Below are 18,236 nucleotides of genomic sequence, written 5' to 3' on the forward strand. Positions count from 1 at the left end.
TGTGTCTCCTGCAGTGGCAGGTAGAGTCTTTACTGCTGAGCCACCAGGGAAGCCCCTCACTGCCCAATAGCACACTAGAAGTAAGACATCTGGGTCTAGAGCGTTTTTGAGGTTTTTTGTAGACATATTTGCCATCCTACAGTTTGACTTCTTAGACGGCAAGGACATCAATGCAGTCAATCCTTAAGGAAAACAACCCTGAATATTCATTGGAAGGACTGATGCTGAAGCTGAAGCTCCAGTGTTTTGGCCTCCTTTGGCGAAGAGCTGACTCATGGAAAAGACCCTGATGCTGGGAAAGGTTGAGGGCAGGAGAAGGGGTGGCGGAGGAAGAGACGGTTAGATAGCATCACCAACTCAGTTGACATGAATTTGAACAATTTTTGGGAGATGGTGGAGGACAGAGGAGTCTAGTGGGCTACAGTCCATTGAGTCACATTTGGACACGACTTATCCTCTGAACAACAGTCTGACAAGGTAACTGCCTCTGTCATATTTGGAGCCTTCACTAATACAATTTCTTTTCTTCGGAAAACGTTTTCCATTTACTTAGTCTTGCTGCTTTGGCCCCTCCTTAATGACCTAGAGCTTTTAAACAAATAAGCGTAGGATCGGACGATCGGATCGGATCTCGCCCTCCATGGTGCTGGAATGGTTTGTCAAAGCAGCCGGGCAACCCACCCCAAGCCGAAGAGGACCCGAGCCTGACCTGCGGGGTGCGGAGCCCCGGGCTGGGACTCCGCCTTGGGATCCTGCTGGCTGCAAAGAACCCGCGCTTGGGGGCGGGGTCGGTGGGTGGGGCTTCACCTCCGGGGCTGGACCTGCAGCCAGGAAGCCACCCTTGGGGCGGGGCCGGCTGGCTGGGACCCAAGCTCGGGCGGCGCCGCTCCTCCAGGCCTCGAGGGGGCGCTGTGGCGTGCGACCGCGCTCCCATCCCGGAAGTGCTTGCTGCGGGCCGAGGGGCGGGGCACAGAGACTGCAAGCAACACACGTGTGGCAGCCGGGATGAAGTTCGCATACAGGGTGAGCGCGGGCCAGGGGTGGTGAGGGGTTCTTAACTCGGGGTCCGGATAGAGTCACTCCTCGAGACTGCTCCCTCGGGGCCAGGGAGCTGGGCCTGGGTTGACTGGGTCAGGCACCACCGACCTGCTCCTCACCCGGCAGCCTGAGAGAGGCCCGGCCTGGGGCCGCAGAGCCCCGGACTGGGACGGAGCGGCGCGCGCAGACGAAAAGAGCGGAGCGCTGAGGGAGGGTCACTCCGAGATCCGAGCGGGGCAGCGGAAGCCAGCCCGGACGGAAGTCCTGGTTCCCAGGCTCCGCAGCTCGCGCTGTGGGGAGGACGCGGGGGCAGAGGGCAGGAGCCGGGTGCCGAGCTCACCGGACACGCTTCTGTATCTTCCCCGCGTCTCGGGCCCCTTGGCACAGCGGGCCACCTGTGTGTCTGGAGCCGTGAGCGCTTGCGTGGCCCTGCCCGCTGCTGCCACTGCCCTGAAGGCTGTTCCTCCGCAGGTTTGTCGTTTCCAGCCTTTCTCTCTCTGTCAGGTCCCAGCTCCTCACGTCCCAGGCTTGGCCTGGCCCTAGCCTCAGGGGGAACTTCCTCAGGTCCACCTCACACACACGCTGCCCCTACCCAATCTGGTTTTCCTGCTCAGAATGCTCCCCCACTGTGACTCCAACCTCCCCCACCCAGCTCCTCTCGGGGTGCCTTCCATCCCCAGCTCTTCAGGCCCCGTCGCCTCCTGGAGTACCCAGGGCCTTGCCAGCCTGCAGCTCCAGATGCTCCTTGGAGATTCCTCCTGTCTCAGTGGCCCACACACAGGGCGTGGGACCTGCAGGTGGTTGATGGTTGAATGAATGATTGAATGGATGGGCTGCCAGCAGGCTAGGAAGCTTTCTGCCAGCTGTTCAGGAAGCCTTGAACCCCACATGGAATTGGAAGGCTGTTCCGTCAGCAGTTCTCTTCCTGCAGCACAGGTCCTGTCCTCCCCGCCCTCCAGCAGACACCTCCTATCTGGAGGCTTCCCTGCGCTGACCCTGCCCTTTGTCCACGCCAGTGGAAGCTCAGAGACCCTGGGGACTGGGCTTATGTATTCTTTCTTGCTCAGGGCCGGATTGAGAGGTGCCCAGGAACTGTCCTGGGAGGAGAGGGGTGGCTGGAGGGACCCCGGGAATAATGAGGGAGCCTGGAGAGTCTGCACCAACTCCTTGACCAGAAGTCTCGCTTCATCGTTTCCAAGAGTTGTATTTTCTTTACATAATAAAGACAGTTTTGTTTTCTTTTCAGTTTTCAAATTTGCTGGGGACAGTCTATCGGTGTGGAAACTTAAATTTTACCTGTGATGGGAATTCAGTTATCAGCCCTGTGGGAAACAGAGTTACTGTGTTTGACTTGAAAAAGTAAGTATGCTAAAATGATCTTAGCGATAGTGATCCTTGTGGTTTGCAGGTAAAAACAACGTTTTCCTCACCTGTCTAAAGCACACCTTTTACTTAAGACAGCCCAAGAGGGGCCTGCGGATTCACATAGTGCCGATGGTTCAGCAGTGGGACTGGCTGTAGGGATCCTGGTTTCTCCCTTCTAACCTCTCCACTGGGCCCTGTGTATTGAGGTTGCACCACTTGGCTGAAATATCTGGTAGAGGATGCCTGGGCATGGGACCAGCCCTGGACTGCTGCCTGGCCATCACGCTTAGGTTCACTCTGTCTCCACTGAGCACGCACGTGACTCTGTTCCTATCTTCTCAGATGTGTGTGGCCTGGGTGAGACCCTCCTGTTGCAGAGGCTGCCTGGATCTCTGCAGCGCTCAGTTTTTGCATCTATAAAATGGGGCCATAGTACTTGCTTGTGAGTTGTTTCCTGAAGTGCAGGGCCAGTTCCTCGCAAGTCATTGCTGGTGTCAGCTGTTTAAGTGACATGTGGCAGGTGCACTCCAAGGTCAAGGCCTCATGGCTGCTAAAGAAGAACTGGAAAGTGATACGATAAAGGACAGAATTAGAGTGTGATCCAGTGATTATTTATCTTTACTTAGTTTTCCACGACTCCACATTTTTACTTTCCTGCAGAAGGCCTTACTGGGCGTGCTGTCCCTGAGCTTACCCTCCTACTGGGCAGCTCGGTCGTTTCCAGTTTCCTGACTGTTTACATACAGTCATTTTGGGAGGCCCTAGAAGCAGAACTGACATGTTCAAAACCTATTTTAAGCTTTTTATGTGTTCTGTGCAGGGGTGAGGGCCGCTGGTCCAGGCTGGCCTGCCCCCGCCCCCTGTCCCTTGCCCGATGTCACAAGCATAGTGGCTCAGCTCTGGTTTTTGTCTCCCAGCAACAAGTCCAGCACCCTACCCCTGGCCACTCGCTACAACATCAAGTGTGTGGGGCTGTCCCCAGACGGCCGCTTGGCCATCATTGTTGACGAAGGTAACTGCCTTGACTGGGGGGCAGGTGTGGGGGTGTCCAGATGACTAGAGGCCACCACTGAGACCCTTGGGGGTCGAGGCCCACACAGTCCCTGCACTGCCTCAGCGGCCTCTGTGTCTGGGCCTGGGTGGGTCTTGGGTTAGGCATGTGGGGCATCCTCCCTGGCGGTGTGCTGCCCACACCGCAGGGCCCAGGGCCCGCCTTCAAGGCCTGGTGCTGCATGCCGGGTGCGGAGCCTCACTCTGCTCTCCCTTCCCTCAGGGGGCGATGCGCTGCTGCTCAGCCTGGTCTGCCGGTCTGTGCTGCACCACTTCCACTTCAAGGGTGCTGTGCACAGCGTCTCCTTCTCCCCCGATGGCAGGTGCGCGTCTGCGGGCGGGCTGGGAGCCGTGGAGCTGCATTACTCATGTGCTGGGCTCGGATGGCCCACCATCCGAGCCGCAGGCGGCCCCTGAGCTGTGAAGGAGCCATGGTGTTGGGTGGCACTGGCCCCCGGCCCCGACGTCCACCATGAGGACGATGTGGCCAGACCTGGCCTGTTCCTGGACTGCAGGAAAGGGGGCTCGATCTCGGGCTGCTCACACCTGGGCCAACCTGGCTGTGTTGGGGAGGAGGCGCTCCAGTGGTCGGCTGTGAGCCCCAGCTCCGTGTCCACACCCTGAAACCCAGTAGAGGGCGTCCTGGCCTGGGGCCGTCCGAGTTTGTCCTGACCTTGGCGCCCACCTCCGAGGCTGGTGGGAGGGCCTGAAGGGGCGTCTGCTCCAGGGCAGAAGTGTGGTGTGACCTAGAGTCTGTCCACTTCTTCCCCGAGTGTCCACTCAGAGCAGAGGGGACTCGGGGCCGGTGAGAGGCAGGGTGAGGGTTAGGGCCCCAGGTTTGCCTCCCGTGGGAAGCTGGCTTCGGGGCAGGAGACATGCCGTCTCCAGATCTCTGAACTGCGCTCAGGACCTGCCCTGGTGTCGGGTGTTGACGATACCCGTTTCCACGGCAGGAAATTCGTCGTCACGAAAGGCAACCTTGCTCAGATGTACCACGCCCCTGGGAGGAAGCGGGAATTCAACGCATTCGTCCTGGACAAAACCTACTTTGGGCCGTATGACGAGACCACATGCATTGACTGGACAGACGACTCCCGGTGAGGCAGGGGTGCTGGACACAGGTGGGGCCTGAGGGGGTACCTGTGAACAGTGTCTCATCACGTGGGGTGACTTGTCACGTCCCCGGCTCTCTTTCACATGGCCTCTCACAAGCCTCACGGGTGGGTTGGATGCAGGCCTGGCTCTTGAGTCTGAGTCAGCTCTGCCTGGCCCTGGTCACTGGAGAGCAGAGCGAAGCATGACCCAGAGTGAGGACTGCCTGAGCCAGCGTGCCCAGCTTCCAGAGCAGCCGTGGGCGGTGGGAGCGCTGGCAGCATCTCGTAGTCTGGCTGCCCGGGCAGTGCTCTCCCCAAGCTGTCCCCAAAGGTGTCTCAGGGGCTGTGTCTGCTGCCCTGTGTTTGGTGACGGGGAGGGAACGGGGGACACTGCTGGAGGTGGCTGCCACTTTGTAGGCCAGGCCAACTATTCCCATGTTCTCTGGGCCGCAGTGCAGGAACACAGCCTCAGGCTCACTGTGGGCTGCCACAGCCGAGAGGTCGTGCCGTTCTGTATGGCCTGGGCCCACTTCTGGCTCTCCTCCTGCCAAGAGCACAGTTGGTTCCGACTGGGGTCAGGGAGATGGGAGGCACAGGGTCCCCCAGGCAACCCTCCATTGGGCTCAGTGGTCGGTCCTTGGGCTCCCCTGGGCCATCCCCACGAGAGACTTTTGCAATGAGGGGCAGCAACACAGGTGCAGTGAGGCTCCTGGCCCTGGGAGAAGCACAGGTGGACCCAGCCCAGGGCAGATGCAGACCCAGGCTGACCTCGGGTGTTGCCCCTGTGCCCTGGGGACACTGTGGAAGGTGAACACCCGCGAACCCAGGCCGAGCTGTGACCCCCTGTCCCCCAGGTGCTTTGCAGTCGGGAGCAGAGACATGTCCACATGGGTGTTTGGGGCTGAGCGCTGGGACAATCTCATCTACTACGCGCTGGGGGGACACAAGGATGCCATCGTGGCCTGCTTCTTCGAGGCCAGCAGCCTGGACGTACGTCCCCATCGCAGCCTTGAGTGGGGTGCTGGGCCCTCCCCTTGGACGTGGGGGGCCATGGCAGTCAGACAGGCTTCGGCAGCACGGGGCCACGTTCTTGTCCCCGTGGCCCGGGTGGGTGTGGGCTGGAGGCTGGGGAACCCACCCAGGCTCACACGTCTTCCTCTGCAGCTGTACACGCTCAGCCAGGACGGCGCCCTGTGCGTGTGGCAATGCGACACCCTTCCTGAGGACCTGAGGCTGAAGGCCCCCACAGGCTGGAAGGCAGATCTGCTGCAGAGGGAGGAGGGGGAGGGGGAGGAGGAGGAGGAGGAGGAAAGGGAGACCACCGTCCGCGGGAAGGCCACACCGGCCGCGGAGGAGCAGCAGGGGAAAGTGAAGTACTCGCGGCTGGCCAAGTAGGTGCCCGTCCTGCACCGGGGCGGGGGGTGAGGACCGGGGGCACTGCAGCGCAGCACCAACCTCCGCCTGCTGTCCTCTGCCTGCCGCGGGGAGCTGGGGTCTCTGCCTGCCCTGGGGGTCCGGGGCGGAGGCTGGGGTGAGGGTGTGGGACCAGCCAGGCTCTCTGGTCCTTCTCCCACAGTTCTGTGTCCCTATCTGTTTAGGTACTTTTTCAACAAAGAAGGAGATTTTAACAATCTGACGGCTGCTGCATATCACAAGAAGGTCCACCTCTTGGTCACTGGTTTTGCTTCTGGAATCTTCCACCTTCATGAGCTCCCAGAGTTCAACCTCATCCACTCTCTGAGGTCAGCGCCTCTGCTGTGTGTGCGCAGTTGTGTACACGTGTGTGTGCGGTCGTCTACCTGTGTGTCTGTGCAGTTGTGTACGTGTGTGTGTGTGGTTGTGTACCTATGTGTGTGTGGTCATGTACCTGTGTGTATATGCGATCGTGTACCTGTGCGTGTGCAGTCATGTACCTGTGTGTGTGTGTGCAGTTGTGTACACGTGTGTGTGCGGTCGTCTACCTGTGTGTGTGTGGTCGTGTACCTGTGTGTGTGTGCAGTTGTGTACACGTGTGTGTGTGGCCGTGTACCTGTGTGTGTGCAGTTGTGTACCTGTGTGTGGTCATGTACCTGTGTGTATATGCGGTCGTGTACCTGTGTGTGCAGTTGTATACACGTGTGTGTGCGGTCATCTACCTGTGTGTGTATGCGATCGTGTACCTGTGTGTGCTATTGTGTACACATGTGTGTATAGTCATGTACCTGTGTATGCAGTCATATACTTGTGTGTGCAGTCGTGTGTACACATGTGCTCTCCGTCTGCCAGGTGGGCAGGGTGGGTGGAAGCCACACCACGCCTGCCAGGACCGAGGGCTATGGAAGGACCGGGAGGCCTGACCAGCTGCTTGGTTGGCTTCCCAGAACACCCATCTCCCCCTCCATCCTGGGTTGGAGGGGTTTGGGGTGCTGTGCCACCCTCCATCTCAGACGTGCCGCTCCCACCCTGAGTCACGGGGAGGTGTGTGTGGGTCATGTCGTTCTTATCTTGTTTTCATTTTCCCTCCTGTATCTTTGGAATGTGGAGGAAACTGAAGTGTTGGTTTCACGAAGCCACAAAGCTTCGAGTGTTTGAACATAGGGTACAGAAGCTTCGAGTTTTCTGTTGTTCTGAGTGAAGTAAACACAGTACCCGGCTGGGGAGGAGGTGGGTGCCGCCAGCCAGGAGACCTGGCCCCGTCCTGGCTCGAGCAGCCACCCTGGGGTGGGACGGAGGCCTCGCTGTGTTGACTGGGTCCCTTGTGTCTTCCCAGCATCTCGGATCAGAGGGTTGCGTCCGTCGCCATCAACAGCTCTGGGGACTGGATCGCCTTCGGGTGCTCAGGTTGGTGCCTGGGTGTGTGCAGTCCCGAGTGGAGCTCCTCCTCCCCGGGAGAGGCAGGAGCTGCCTCTCCTGCCCTGCCCTGCCCCACCCACTCCTGAGGCTCCGGGGCCAGGCTGGCAGGCCGCTGGCTCACTGTGAAGAAGCAGCCGATGAAACCTTGAGAACAGAGGTTTCTCTGAGTCCTGAGTCCCGTTGCCGCCTGGAACTCTTAGCCTGTGGCCCCAGCCTCTGGAGGCGACGTGGGAGGCTGGCTCTGGGTCCCCGTGTCCAGGCCCAGATGGGAAACGGGGGTCACGAGTGGTCTTGTGCGCCCCGCAGGCCTGGGCCAGCTGCTGGTGTGGGAGTGGCAGAGCGAGTCCTACGTGCTCAAGCAGCAGGGCCACTTCAACAGCATGGTGTCCCTGGCCTACTCCCCCGACGGGCAGTACATCGTGACTGGCGGGGACGATGGCAAGGTGCGCTGGCTGCATCCCGTCTGGGTGGGGGTCCCCCTCCTGTGTCTGTTCTGCTGACCGGCTGAGGGGGCGCCGCACTGATGGCCTGGCCCCAATAGCAGGGCCCCACCCGCGCTCCTGAGAAGCCATTCACAGGCTCTCCGGGGTCAGAACCAAGAGCCTTACAGCATCTGTTTCCCTTCCTGACTTAATTTTCTGTACATGGCTTGGGTCTGTGCTGCCAGCAGCTGCTCTGACGCAGGAGGCCCCCTGCATCCCCCAGTCCTCACTCACCGGGGCACCCACGTGGGCTGTCCTGAGCCGTGGCCTCCCTGCACAGGTCAAGGTGTGGAACACCCTCAGTGGCTTCTGCTTTGTCACTTTCACGGAGCACTCAAGTGGAGTCACCGGCGTGGCCTTCACCACCACTGGCTACGTCATCGTGACCTCCTCCATGGACGGGACTGTGCGCGCCTTTGATCTTCACAGGTGACTTCCTTTGGGGACCTTGGCTCTGTAGAGTCCCCCTGAGCTCTGGGCTGTGAGAGTAAGGTCAAGGGGTCGGAGCTTGTCAGGAAGACATGGATGAGGGCATGTGGCCCCGGAACTGTCCCAACTGGCCTGTCCTCCCACAGGTACCGGAACTTCCGCACCTTCACATCCCCGCGCCCCACCCAGTTCTCCTGCGTGGCTGTGGACTCAAGCGGGGAGATCGTCTCTGCTGGGGCACAGGACTCTTTCGAGGTCTTCATCTGGTCCATGCAGACGGGCCGGCTCCTTGATGTAAGGGCCACAAGTCTGGGAGGGGCCAGGGTGTGGGGAGGGGGCCTTGCTGACGCGAGACGGGTGGGGGACAGGGGTCACATCCGGCACAGGTGGCACTGTTTACATGCATTCCCTGGCCCTACCAAGGTGGGGTTCCCTCAACCCCAGCCCAAGGGCTGCGGCCTCTGCACACCAGCATCCAGCAGGCGAGTCTGGCCCCAGGGTGGAAGGCCCCCGAGGGTCTCAGGTCCTCAGAGCTCTCTTCTGATTGGCCACAGGTTTTGTCCGGCCACGAGGGGCCCATCAGTGGACTGTGTTTTAACCCCATGAAGTCGGTCCTGGCCAGCGCCTCCTGGGACAGGACGGTGCGTCTGTGGGACATGGCGGACAGCTGGAGGACCACAGAGACGCTGGCCCTCACCTCTGACGGTGAGTGGCACCCAGGGGAAGGCCCAGTTTCAGTCATGTACTTGGATAAACCCAGGGTCCCGAGCGCATGGGCTGTCAGGACTGGCGGACCCAGAGTTTTGTGGGCTGTCACGGTTGGCAGCCCAGTCGTGTGGCTTGGCATCAGGCACCCCAGCAGAGTGAGCGAGCGAGCGCGGGCCCTACTGTAGCTGGCTTCCCTCCCATTCCCAGGAGCGAGGCCTGACCCCACTGCGTGCCCGTGCCCAGCCTTCACAGAACCCAGTCGTCGGCCCCGGGGCCCTCAGTCTGCGGTGGTCTAGGCTTCCTGCTACCCCACACGGCTCTCATTCAGGCTTGAGCCGTTGGGTCCTGCATCTTCTCGGGGCCCCTGTACTGAGCCTGCCTCCAGCTAGTCTGTTTCTAGCCTGCCCGTGGCCTCCACGTGGCGCCTCCTGCCCGGACTCCGTCACCACGCTGCCTGGCTCGGTCATGCTTATGTGGGTCCTGCAGCCCTCAGACCCTCAGGGTGCCAGGCTAAGCGCAGGGCAGAGTGGCCCAAGGGCTGGAGCCCAGGGTTTTCCCTGGCTCTGATTACACATCTCCTCTTAGCTCTGGCCGTGACCTTTCGCCCTGACGGTGCCGAGCTGGCCGTGGCCACACTGAACTCACAGATCACCTTCTGGGACCCCGAGAATGCAGTGCAGACGGGCTCCATCGAGGGCAGGCACGACCTCAAGACGGGCAGGAAGGAGCTGGACAAGATCACTGCCAAGCACTCAGCCAAGGGGAAGTGAGTGCCCGGTGGAGCGTGTCCCAGAGCCTGGGGGCTCCCTGGCTGGGACCCCAGAGGGAGCAGGTTGTCCTGGGGTCCATGTGGGTTGACAGGTGTCCATGTTCTCACACCCTGAGGATGAGTGTTTGTGGGTCCTGTTATCAGGTTCAGGGGTGCATCCCTGGCAGTCTACTGCCCAGCAGGCCATTTTTCAATGAGCCTGCACCATTCACACCCACTCGGGGCAGGGGCTTCGGGTCTCCCCACATCATGAGCAGAGCTCTACACTGTGTTTTACAGTCGCAGTTGCGCTGAGGGGTGGGCGGGGCGGGGTAGCCATGCCTGGGGCTTGGTGTCCTCCGCGCACTGGTCTTTCTGGGCAGCTGCTTGTCAGCTGATGGGCCATCCCCGTGTGTGGGCTGTCTGCAGACTCAAGATACGAGGCCTCATCAAATACACAATCTGCAGATACCTCCTCCCCCTGTGGCTTCTCTCCACTTTCTCTCGGGGACATTAATGTGAAGCACAAACAATTTTAATTGTGACGAAGGCCCACTTGTTTGTTTTTTTTTGGTCACTGGAGCTCTTTATGTCATATCTAAGAATTCTTGGCCAAACCCCAGGTTGCCATGTCAAGTCCTGGGAGCCAGCCAGGGCAGTGCAGGCCTGAGCTCTGGTCCTCTATGTAGCCGCTTTGGGGGTGGTGGCCGGACTGACCCGTCTCCGTGCTGACTTGAGGTGGAAGTGCCCTGACGCAGCCCCTCGGTCCTTGACCTCCTCCAGGGGTCATGCTGCCCGCAGGGAGCCGGGTGACGGGGCCGCAGGGTTTGGGCAGGAGCCCTGGAGGGGGTGGGGGCCATTTGCCCTCTGGGTAGTGACTAAGCCTGCACGTCCTCTGCCCAGGGCCTTCACCACTCTGTGCTACTCCGCGGACGGCCAGAGCATCCTGGCGGGAGGGATGTCCAAGTTCGTGTGCATCTATCACGTCAGGGAGCAGATTCTCAGGAAGAAGTTCGAGATCTCCTGCAACCTGTCTCTGGACGCCATGGAGGTGAGTGAGCTCCGGGGGTGCTGCAGGGCCCCGGGGATCCCCGGGTGGGATCCCCCGGCTCCGTGGTTCCCAGAGATGTCCGGCTTCACCTGGAGGTCTCCTCACACCCTGGCCCCACAGGCAACCTGGGGACCCTCCAGAAAGGTGTGCTTGCCTGGGTTCATGCGTCCTGGCCCTTGTGCCGGGTGAGGGGCTTCTCCGTGCGGCCGCAGCCCACCCCTCCGAGGTGTCGGGGCTGGGGTGTCCTCATCATGTCCCCAGGACAGGCCGAGGCCGGTGGTGGCAGAGGCTCCCCACGTGCAGCTCCCTTGCAGGCTCGTGTGCACCCTCTGTTCAGACATTGAGTTACGAGAACCTGCCTTCCACAGGCCTGACTATGGGCCCCGGGCTGTCTTGTCTCGGGCTCCCTGTGTCCCGTGTGGGTTCCAGGCAGGACTGGGCCCCGTGTTGGTGGCGCAGGGGAAGGTAGGGCACATGAGTGCACCCTCCCCACCTCCCACAGTGGGACGTCTGGGTTTCACCCTTCAGGAATTTTTGAACCGAAGGAAAATGACGGAGTTCGGCAACCTGGCCCTCATTGACCAAGACGCTGCGGAGGAGGGCGGGGTCGCCATCCCACTGCCGGGCGTGAAGAAAGGTGAGCAGGGGGTTCTCTCATGTCCCGCAGTCAAGCCATGGCGGGCCATTCTCTCCCCGGCTGCTCTCCTGGCTGACAGCCGCGTTGCTCTCTTGTCGAGCCTATAGTGATTGACGTCCAGGAGCCTGGCCTGGGTGCCCCTGTGAGCAGCTGGACGTCTGGCTGGTGCCCAGCCTTGTGCCTTGCTCCTAGTGCCTGCCCCCAGGTGGCCAGAGAGGAAGCCTTGTGTCAGGAGTGCGGGGCCCGAAACCACCTGCCTGGCAGCCCTGGGCTGGCCGGGGCTTTCCCTAGGAGCAGGGGGGCTGCTCTAGGCTGGGCCCGAGCCCACAGGAGCGTCCACACTGAGGGCTTGCCTGTGGAGGCCGTCGGCAGCCTGTGAAGCAGTACCCGAGGCTGTCAGTGTGGGCCTCCCTTTGTGGGGGGTGGTGAGGCATGTGCAGCACTGTCAGTAGAGGGATCTCTGTTCCCAGGTGACATGAGCTCCCGGCACTTCAAACCTGAGATCAGGGTGACTTCACTCCGCTTCTCCCCCACCGGTGAGCCCTGGGCATCGGGTCATCAGGGTGGGAGAGGTGGGCTTGGTCCCGAAGGGCTTCTGGGCCTGTCACCCTGCTCCTGGGGCTGGCTCTGGGCACCGTAGTCCCCCTGGGGTCAGATGTCATCTGTGTCCTTGCTGGAGGGTAGCTGTGGCTGCAGACATGCCTTGTGTGGGGGCACAGAGGCAGGCGGCTCCCCCGCCCCCCAAGGTGGTGTCCCTCTCGGGCCTCGCCCCCTGCCCGCCACCCCTCCCCGCGCCTGCTGTCTAGCAGGGGCGGAACAGGACAGGGTCTCAGGGGCTGGGGTTCGCAGAGGCCATAACAGAGGCCCAGGCACCCCTTCCTGAGGGGCCAGCATCCCCAGGCTCCCTCCACACTTGCACTCGGGGTCCCAGATGTGTTCAGGACCTGTTCTTCAAAAAAAAGGGGGAAAGTGGAAATAAATGTTCAGGAAGCCTTTCTCAAGTCTGCTTATTGTTCCAGGGCGCTGCTGGGCGGCCACTACCACCGAGGGGCTCCTCATTTACTCCCTGGACGCCCAGATGCTCTTTGACCCATTCGAGCTAGATACCAGCGTCACCCCTGCGCGGATACGGGCGGCACTGCGCCAGCGGGACTTCACCAGGGCCATCCTCCTGGCCTTCCGGCTCAATGAGAGGAAGCTGCTGCAGGAGACCCTGGAGGCGGTGCCCTGGGACGAGAGTGAGCCTGGGCTGGAGGAGCGGGGGGGGGGGGCCTGCGTTCACACGTGCCGGCCGGTTCTGCATGTGCAGAGGCCACGAGCTGTGAGAGCGTCTCTCCTGACGGGGTCTTCGCAGTCTGAGTGCAGCTGTCCTTCCCTCACAGTCGAGGTCATAAGCTCCTCCCTGCCCGACTTGTACGTGGAGAAGGTGCTGGAATTTTTAGCTTCATCCTTTGAAGTATCTCGCCATCTAGAGTTCTACCTCATATGGACTCAGAAACTGCTCATGGTGCACGGACAGAAGCTGAAGTCCAGGTACACCCTGCCTGCTCACCGTGGAGTCTGGTCACTGGGTCCGCTGGTTGGGGTGTGGATGGCAGCCTTTACCCGGGGACAGCGTGGAGCGAGTCCCAGGGGCCTTGGGCAGCGGCCCGCACTGAGGATCTTCTCTTTCCAGAGTGGGGACGCTGCTGCCGGCGGTCCAGTTCCTTCAGAAGAGCATCCAGCGCCACTTGGACGATGTCTCCAAACTGTATGTGATGTCTCCTGGGGGGCGGGGGCAGGGGGGCTTTCACTGTTGACGGCTGGTCCAGCCAGGGCTGCTCCCCATGTTGTCAGACCTGGGCACAAAGGGCCCCCGAATCGGTCTCACTGACATATGAGTCCCATGTGTCCTCACAGCTGTGACTGGAACCGCTACAACCTGCAGTACGCGCTGGCCGTCTCGAAGCAGCGGGGCCTGAAGCGGCCGTCAGAGCCGCCGGGCAGCGAGGAGGAGGCAGACGCGTCCGAGGATGACGACGACAGTCTGCATCTGCTCGGGGGAGGGCCTGGGCACGTGGATGGGCCACTGGCCTAGGGCCACACCCCACGGCTCTGGTTGGGATGCTGGGTGAGGAGGGACCGCCACCGCGGGGGCAGCCACCCAGAGAGCCGGAGCCCCAGCACCGGGGCTTGCTCCGCGGCAGGCACCAAACACCGCCATGGGGTCGGCACTCTAGCTGACGGGTTCCCGGCGGGCACGGCTCAGCACTCAGGACCCGGGAGCGTCTGCTGTTGAAAACACCTTGCAGAGAGGCTGATGGGCCAACGTGTGTAGATGCAAACTTTGTATGAGGATTTTTATATTTTTAATATAAAGTTTTGATAATTTTAGGGATGAAAAAGACATGTATTTCTTATGTATTAACGCTGATCTCTGAATTTGAAGTGTTTGTAACGTATCCTGGGTATGACTGTTGTGCTGGCACCTCCATGCCAGCGAACAGGTGAGCTGGGCAGGTAGCCTGCCCACCAGCCCCATCTCTCTGCACAGGGTTGGGGCAGGGAGCATCCGCTGGACTCTGAGGTTGGAGATGGCCTGGAAGGGCTTCCCAGGGAGACTTGTCGGACCTGCTTGCCAGCTCCAAGGAGGACTCCATCCCGCAAGGCTCCTCAGGAAGGGTCACCATGAGGGCAGTCCAGACCACAGCCAGGCGCCTGGTCTCTCAGCAGTGACAGCCTCCAGGGTCAGGACACAGGCCCCAGCCTGCAGGTCTCCAGAGGTGTGGCCAGGAGTCACTGGACTGTTACTGGGAAGAGAAGCAGGCAGGTTCTTGCATGTCGGGTGGGACCGTGTGTCACCTTGCTGTGCTCTATGTGCTTGTGAAACGTGTGTGCTACCTCCAGAGGAGTCATTTCTTTTGTAAATATATCAGATCCTCTTCCATGATTGGGTCTTAAGCTATAAAATAAATACATGGATGGTTATGTATGTTCAGACACAGATAACTCATCTGTAAGCTATCCCCGTGGTCCTGAAAAGAATTCGGCCAGACCATTTTCTCCCCTCTCCCTGCTGGTGGTTGTCACCCACCAAGATTCAGACACAATCACTCTGAATCTTGTCAAAAGCCGCTACAGCAGCAGGTGGTGAAGAGCTGTGTAGGGTCTGTCTTCCCACCCCCATCTAGGCATCAGGCTCCCCCACTAATAATAAAAAGAGGACCGAGTAATGTAACCTTGACCTTCGTCTAGAGGCTCCCCTAAACATCACTCCTGAAACAAAATTCCGGTGTTAATTTGACTTTCCCTTACAGGCGGCTATACAGTTTTAAAAATATTTTACGTACTTATTTTGGTGGTGCTGGGTCTTCTCTGCGTATGTGGGCTTTCTCTACTTGTGGCAAGTGAGGCTACTCTCCTCGCGTGCAGGCTTCTCACCGCGGTGGCTTGTCTTACTAGAGCACGAGCTCTAGGCAGGCAGGCTCGGTAGTTTGGGCACGTGGCTTACTTTCCCCCCGACAAGTGGGATCCTTCCAGACCAGTGATTGAACCTGTCTCCCTCATTGTCAGGCAGATTCTGCACCACTGAGCCCCTAGGAAAGCCCACACGCCACCAGACAGTTCCCTTAACGATGTACTTAAATGCCTCCCTACAGAGCTCGGACTTGCTGTTATCCGCAACCCAGGACATCCTAGCAAGTGGGTGCCAGCCAAAAGCTAACCTTACAGCTTGTCACCTGTTCCACAGAGGGGGGTCCAAAATGAGTCAGCAAAGGAACTGACCCAAACCAAAGATGGTCAAGCCTTCCAGGGTGCTCCCAACTTGCCTGGGCAGCCTCAGAACATGCTGGCTACCAAGAGCCCATCGAGTGTCAAGCATGGGTTCAAGTAAGATAAGTGTAACAGGTCCCCAGACAGGAATTACTTAGAGTTCCCAGTGTACAGTCACTGTGCCTGACAGCTCGACCAGCGGGACCCACGACTCCAACCCTCCCTCTGGGAGCAGCCTGCAAAGCAGCGTCACCTACAGCCTTTCAGGACAGAGCCTGCGCTCCCTGGTGTGAGCTCACACCGCTCACTCTTTCATTACAGAATAGTTTCCCTTTGCTTCTGAACTGAACTTGGTCTCCATCCACTGGCATGAGTGACAGCGAGCAGAAGGTGGCGCCTGACTCACAAGGGTCGTAACGTGTCACCCTGAGACAAGTATTTTTCATCCAGGAGAGCAGATAAAAAGAGAGCAGACCTCAGGGTTGATGATCACGGGCGCCGGCTTAGCCCGGGACGAGCTCACCCGGGAAGGGGGGCCTATTGGAGATCTACCTGCCTCTGTGGAGGAACTGGCTGAAACACCAGCCTCCGGTTAGACTACAAACCGTGGGGAGTTGTGTAGACAGCGTGGTGATGGATAACAGAACAACCGTCAGTTCTCCTGGCAGAACAAGGTGTCTGTGGCTGTCACACCTGCTGCTACAGGTGGACACTGCCCGACGAGTGGCCACGATAGAAAGGAACTACAACAACTGGGCAGCTGGGGACACCGCCCTGGAGGCATGGAGTTCTATAAGGACCTTCCTGTAAGTTTGAGTGAAATTGGCTTTATCCGCTGGTACTTCTTTAGTCACAGCACTATTGATTCCTCTGTTTGGGCCTGTAATTCTTAACTTTCATATCAAGTTTGTCTCTGTAGGGCCACAGGCAACCAAGTTATTCCTCTTTGTCAACCCCTGTGTCAACCCTGAGCCGGTAGATAACCAATCCCTCCAACAATCCAGTTTGAATACCCGAGAATGTGTACAGCTCCATTGTCAAACTGTTTTATTTCCCAAGCCCTTGCTAGGCCTACACCCCTTAGCAACAGGAGGCAGCTAGAGCGGTAGTTGCCTCCATCCCTGAAGACAGGAATGACCCAAAGACAGGTATGGACTAAAACCACCCCCTGTAAGTTACAAGGCCCACGACGTAGAAAATGATACAGAGAAAACCAAGCCTGTTTACAGGGGTGACTGTGTGGATCACAACAAACTGGAAAATTCTTAAGGAGATGGGAATACCAGGCCACCTTACCTGCCTCCTGAGAAACCTGTGTGCAGGTCAAGAAGCAACAATTAGAATCGGACATGGAATAATAGACTGGTTCCATATTGAGAAAGGAGTACATCAAGGCTGTATAGTGTCACCCTGTTTATTTAACTTATATGCAGAGTATATCATGAGAAATCCTAGGCTGGATGAAGCACAAGCTGGAATCAAGATTGCCAGGAGAAATATCAATAACCTCAGATATGCAGATGACACCACCCTTATGGCAGAGACTGAAGAAGAACTAAAGAGCCTCTTGATGAAAGTGGAAGAATGAAAAAAAAGCTGGCTTAAAATTCAACATTCAAAAAATGAAGATGATGGCATCCAGTCCCCTCACTTCATGGCAAATAGATGGGGAAACAATGGAAACAGCGACAGACTTAATTTTCTTGGACTCCAAAACCACTGCAGATGGTGACTGCAGCCATGAAATTAAAAGATGTTTGCTCCTTGGAAAGAAATGCTATGACCAACCTAGACAGCATATCAAAAAGCGGAGACATTACTTTGCCAACAAAGGGGCATCTAGTCAAAGCTGTGGTTTTTCCAGTAGTCATGTATGGAAGTGAGAGTTGGACCATAAAGAAGGCTGAGGATCGAAGAATTGATGTTTTTGAACTGTGGTGTTGGAGAAGGCTCTGGAGCATCCCTTGGACTGCAAGACGATCAAACCAGTCAATCCTAAAGGAAGTCAGTCCTGAATGTTCACTGGAAGGACTGATGCTGAAGCTGAAGCTCCAATACTTTGGCCACCTGATGCGAAGAGCTGACGTATTGGTAAAGACCCTGATGCTGGGAAAGATTGAGGGCAGGAGGAGAAGGGGATGACAGAGGGTGAAGTGGTTGGGTGGCATCACTAACTCGATGGACATGAGTTTGAGCAAACTCCAGGGATGGTGAAGCACAGGGAAGCCTGATATGCTGCAGTCCATGGGGTCACAAAGAGTCAGACACAACGGAACAGGGAAACAGCTTGCTGACAGCCCCTCTGACCAAGAATCATGCAGGCACATGAAAGACCAGAATGAAGGATAGTGAACTTTAGTCGTCAAGGGCCGAAGACCCACCGTGTCTTATTCCCAGTCTGCACATGGACCTGGGAAGAGGCATGAAGTGCCGCCACTGCCCCAGCGCAGAGCTCTCCATAAGGCTACACAGACACTTTCCATCAATCCTACCCTTCCCTTCTTGCTTCTTCCGCATCAACAGCCCCTTGGAAGCCCTGAGGTACACACATCTGAGCTTCACCCCCTGGTCCTTACCTGGCCCCGTGGGATAAAGCCCTATCTCCGCAAAGACCTGGCCTCTACCTGACCTTCCCCTTGCACAACCGGGTCAACGGAAACGCGAAGAGCGGCGGGGGTGGGGGTTGGGGAAAGGGGGGTGGGGAGCTTGGCGGGGTAAGGTCGCCAGGCAGCTGAAGTCGGGACCCTCACTCCGTCCCAACTCAGCGAACCGGAAAGGGGGGCGTGGATGAGAGTTGGATAAGCGGGCACCGGCCATTCGGTGTCGCCAGTGTCGCCAGCCACGTTGAGGCCTTGTGGCGACACTGAAGTTAATTTTCCGGAACCGTTATTTCCGCACGATGCTTCTCGGGGACTGCGACCCTACGTCGTCCCGTCCGCCCCGGGGACACCGGCGCGGAGCGAAGAGCGCGCGAGGCCACGCAGACCACTGTGGGAACACTGTCGCTCTCGGGGCGGAGCCCGACTAATGGGCTACTGCGCAGGCGCGG

General features: G+C 58.7%; 1 protein-coding gene across 1 annotated transcript; it reads left to right on the forward strand.

Moving 5' to 3' along the window:
- The first annotated feature begins 946 nt into the window (after window positions 1-946).
- PWP2 (PWP2 small subunit processome component) lies at window positions 947-14,405 on the forward strand. The gene is made up of 21 exons (XM_020883595.2): window positions 947-1,023; window positions 2,285-2,397; window positions 3,321-3,415; window positions 3,677-3,776; window positions 4,407-4,550; window positions 5,402-5,537; window positions 5,712-5,938; window positions 6,146-6,289; window positions 7,297-7,367; window positions 7,686-7,822; window positions 8,142-8,290; window positions 8,437-8,584; window positions 8,845-8,995; window positions 9,584-9,764; window positions 10,650-10,797; window positions 11,326-11,434; window positions 11,905-11,970; window positions 12,454-12,672; window positions 12,817-12,967; window positions 13,110-13,184; window positions 13,334-14,405. The coding sequence occupies exons 1-21, from the start codon at window positions 1,006-1,008 to the stop codon at window positions 13,509-13,511; spliced, it is 2,760 nt and encodes a 919-aa protein (XP_020739254.2). The 5' UTR covers window positions 947-1,005; the 3' UTR covers window positions 13,512-14,405.
- The last annotated feature ends 3,831 nt before the right edge of the window (window positions 14,406-18,236 follow it).

The sequence above is a fragment of the Odocoileus virginianus genome, chromosome 4 (genome assembly GCF_023699985.2).
Source record: "Odocoileus virginianus isolate 20LAN1187 ecotype Illinois chromosome 4, Ovbor_1.2, whole genome shotgun sequence".
NCBI classification, from domain to species: Eukaryota; Metazoa; Chordata; class Mammalia; order Artiodactyla; family Cervidae; genus Odocoileus; species Odocoileus virginianus.

What these genes read in the sequence shown, in the direction of transcription:
- PWP2 (XM_020883595.2), top strand. An exon ending in AACCTCATCCACTCTCTGAG is followed by an intron (nt 6,290 to 7,296) that starts GTCAGCGCCTCT and finishes GTGTCTTCCCAG; the next exon opens with CATCTCGGATCAGAGGGTTG. An exon ending in CTGGCGGGGACGATGGCAAG is followed by an intron (nt 7,823 to 8,141) that starts GTGCGCTGGCTG and finishes CTCCCTGCACAG; the next exon opens with GTCAAGGTGTGGAACACCCT.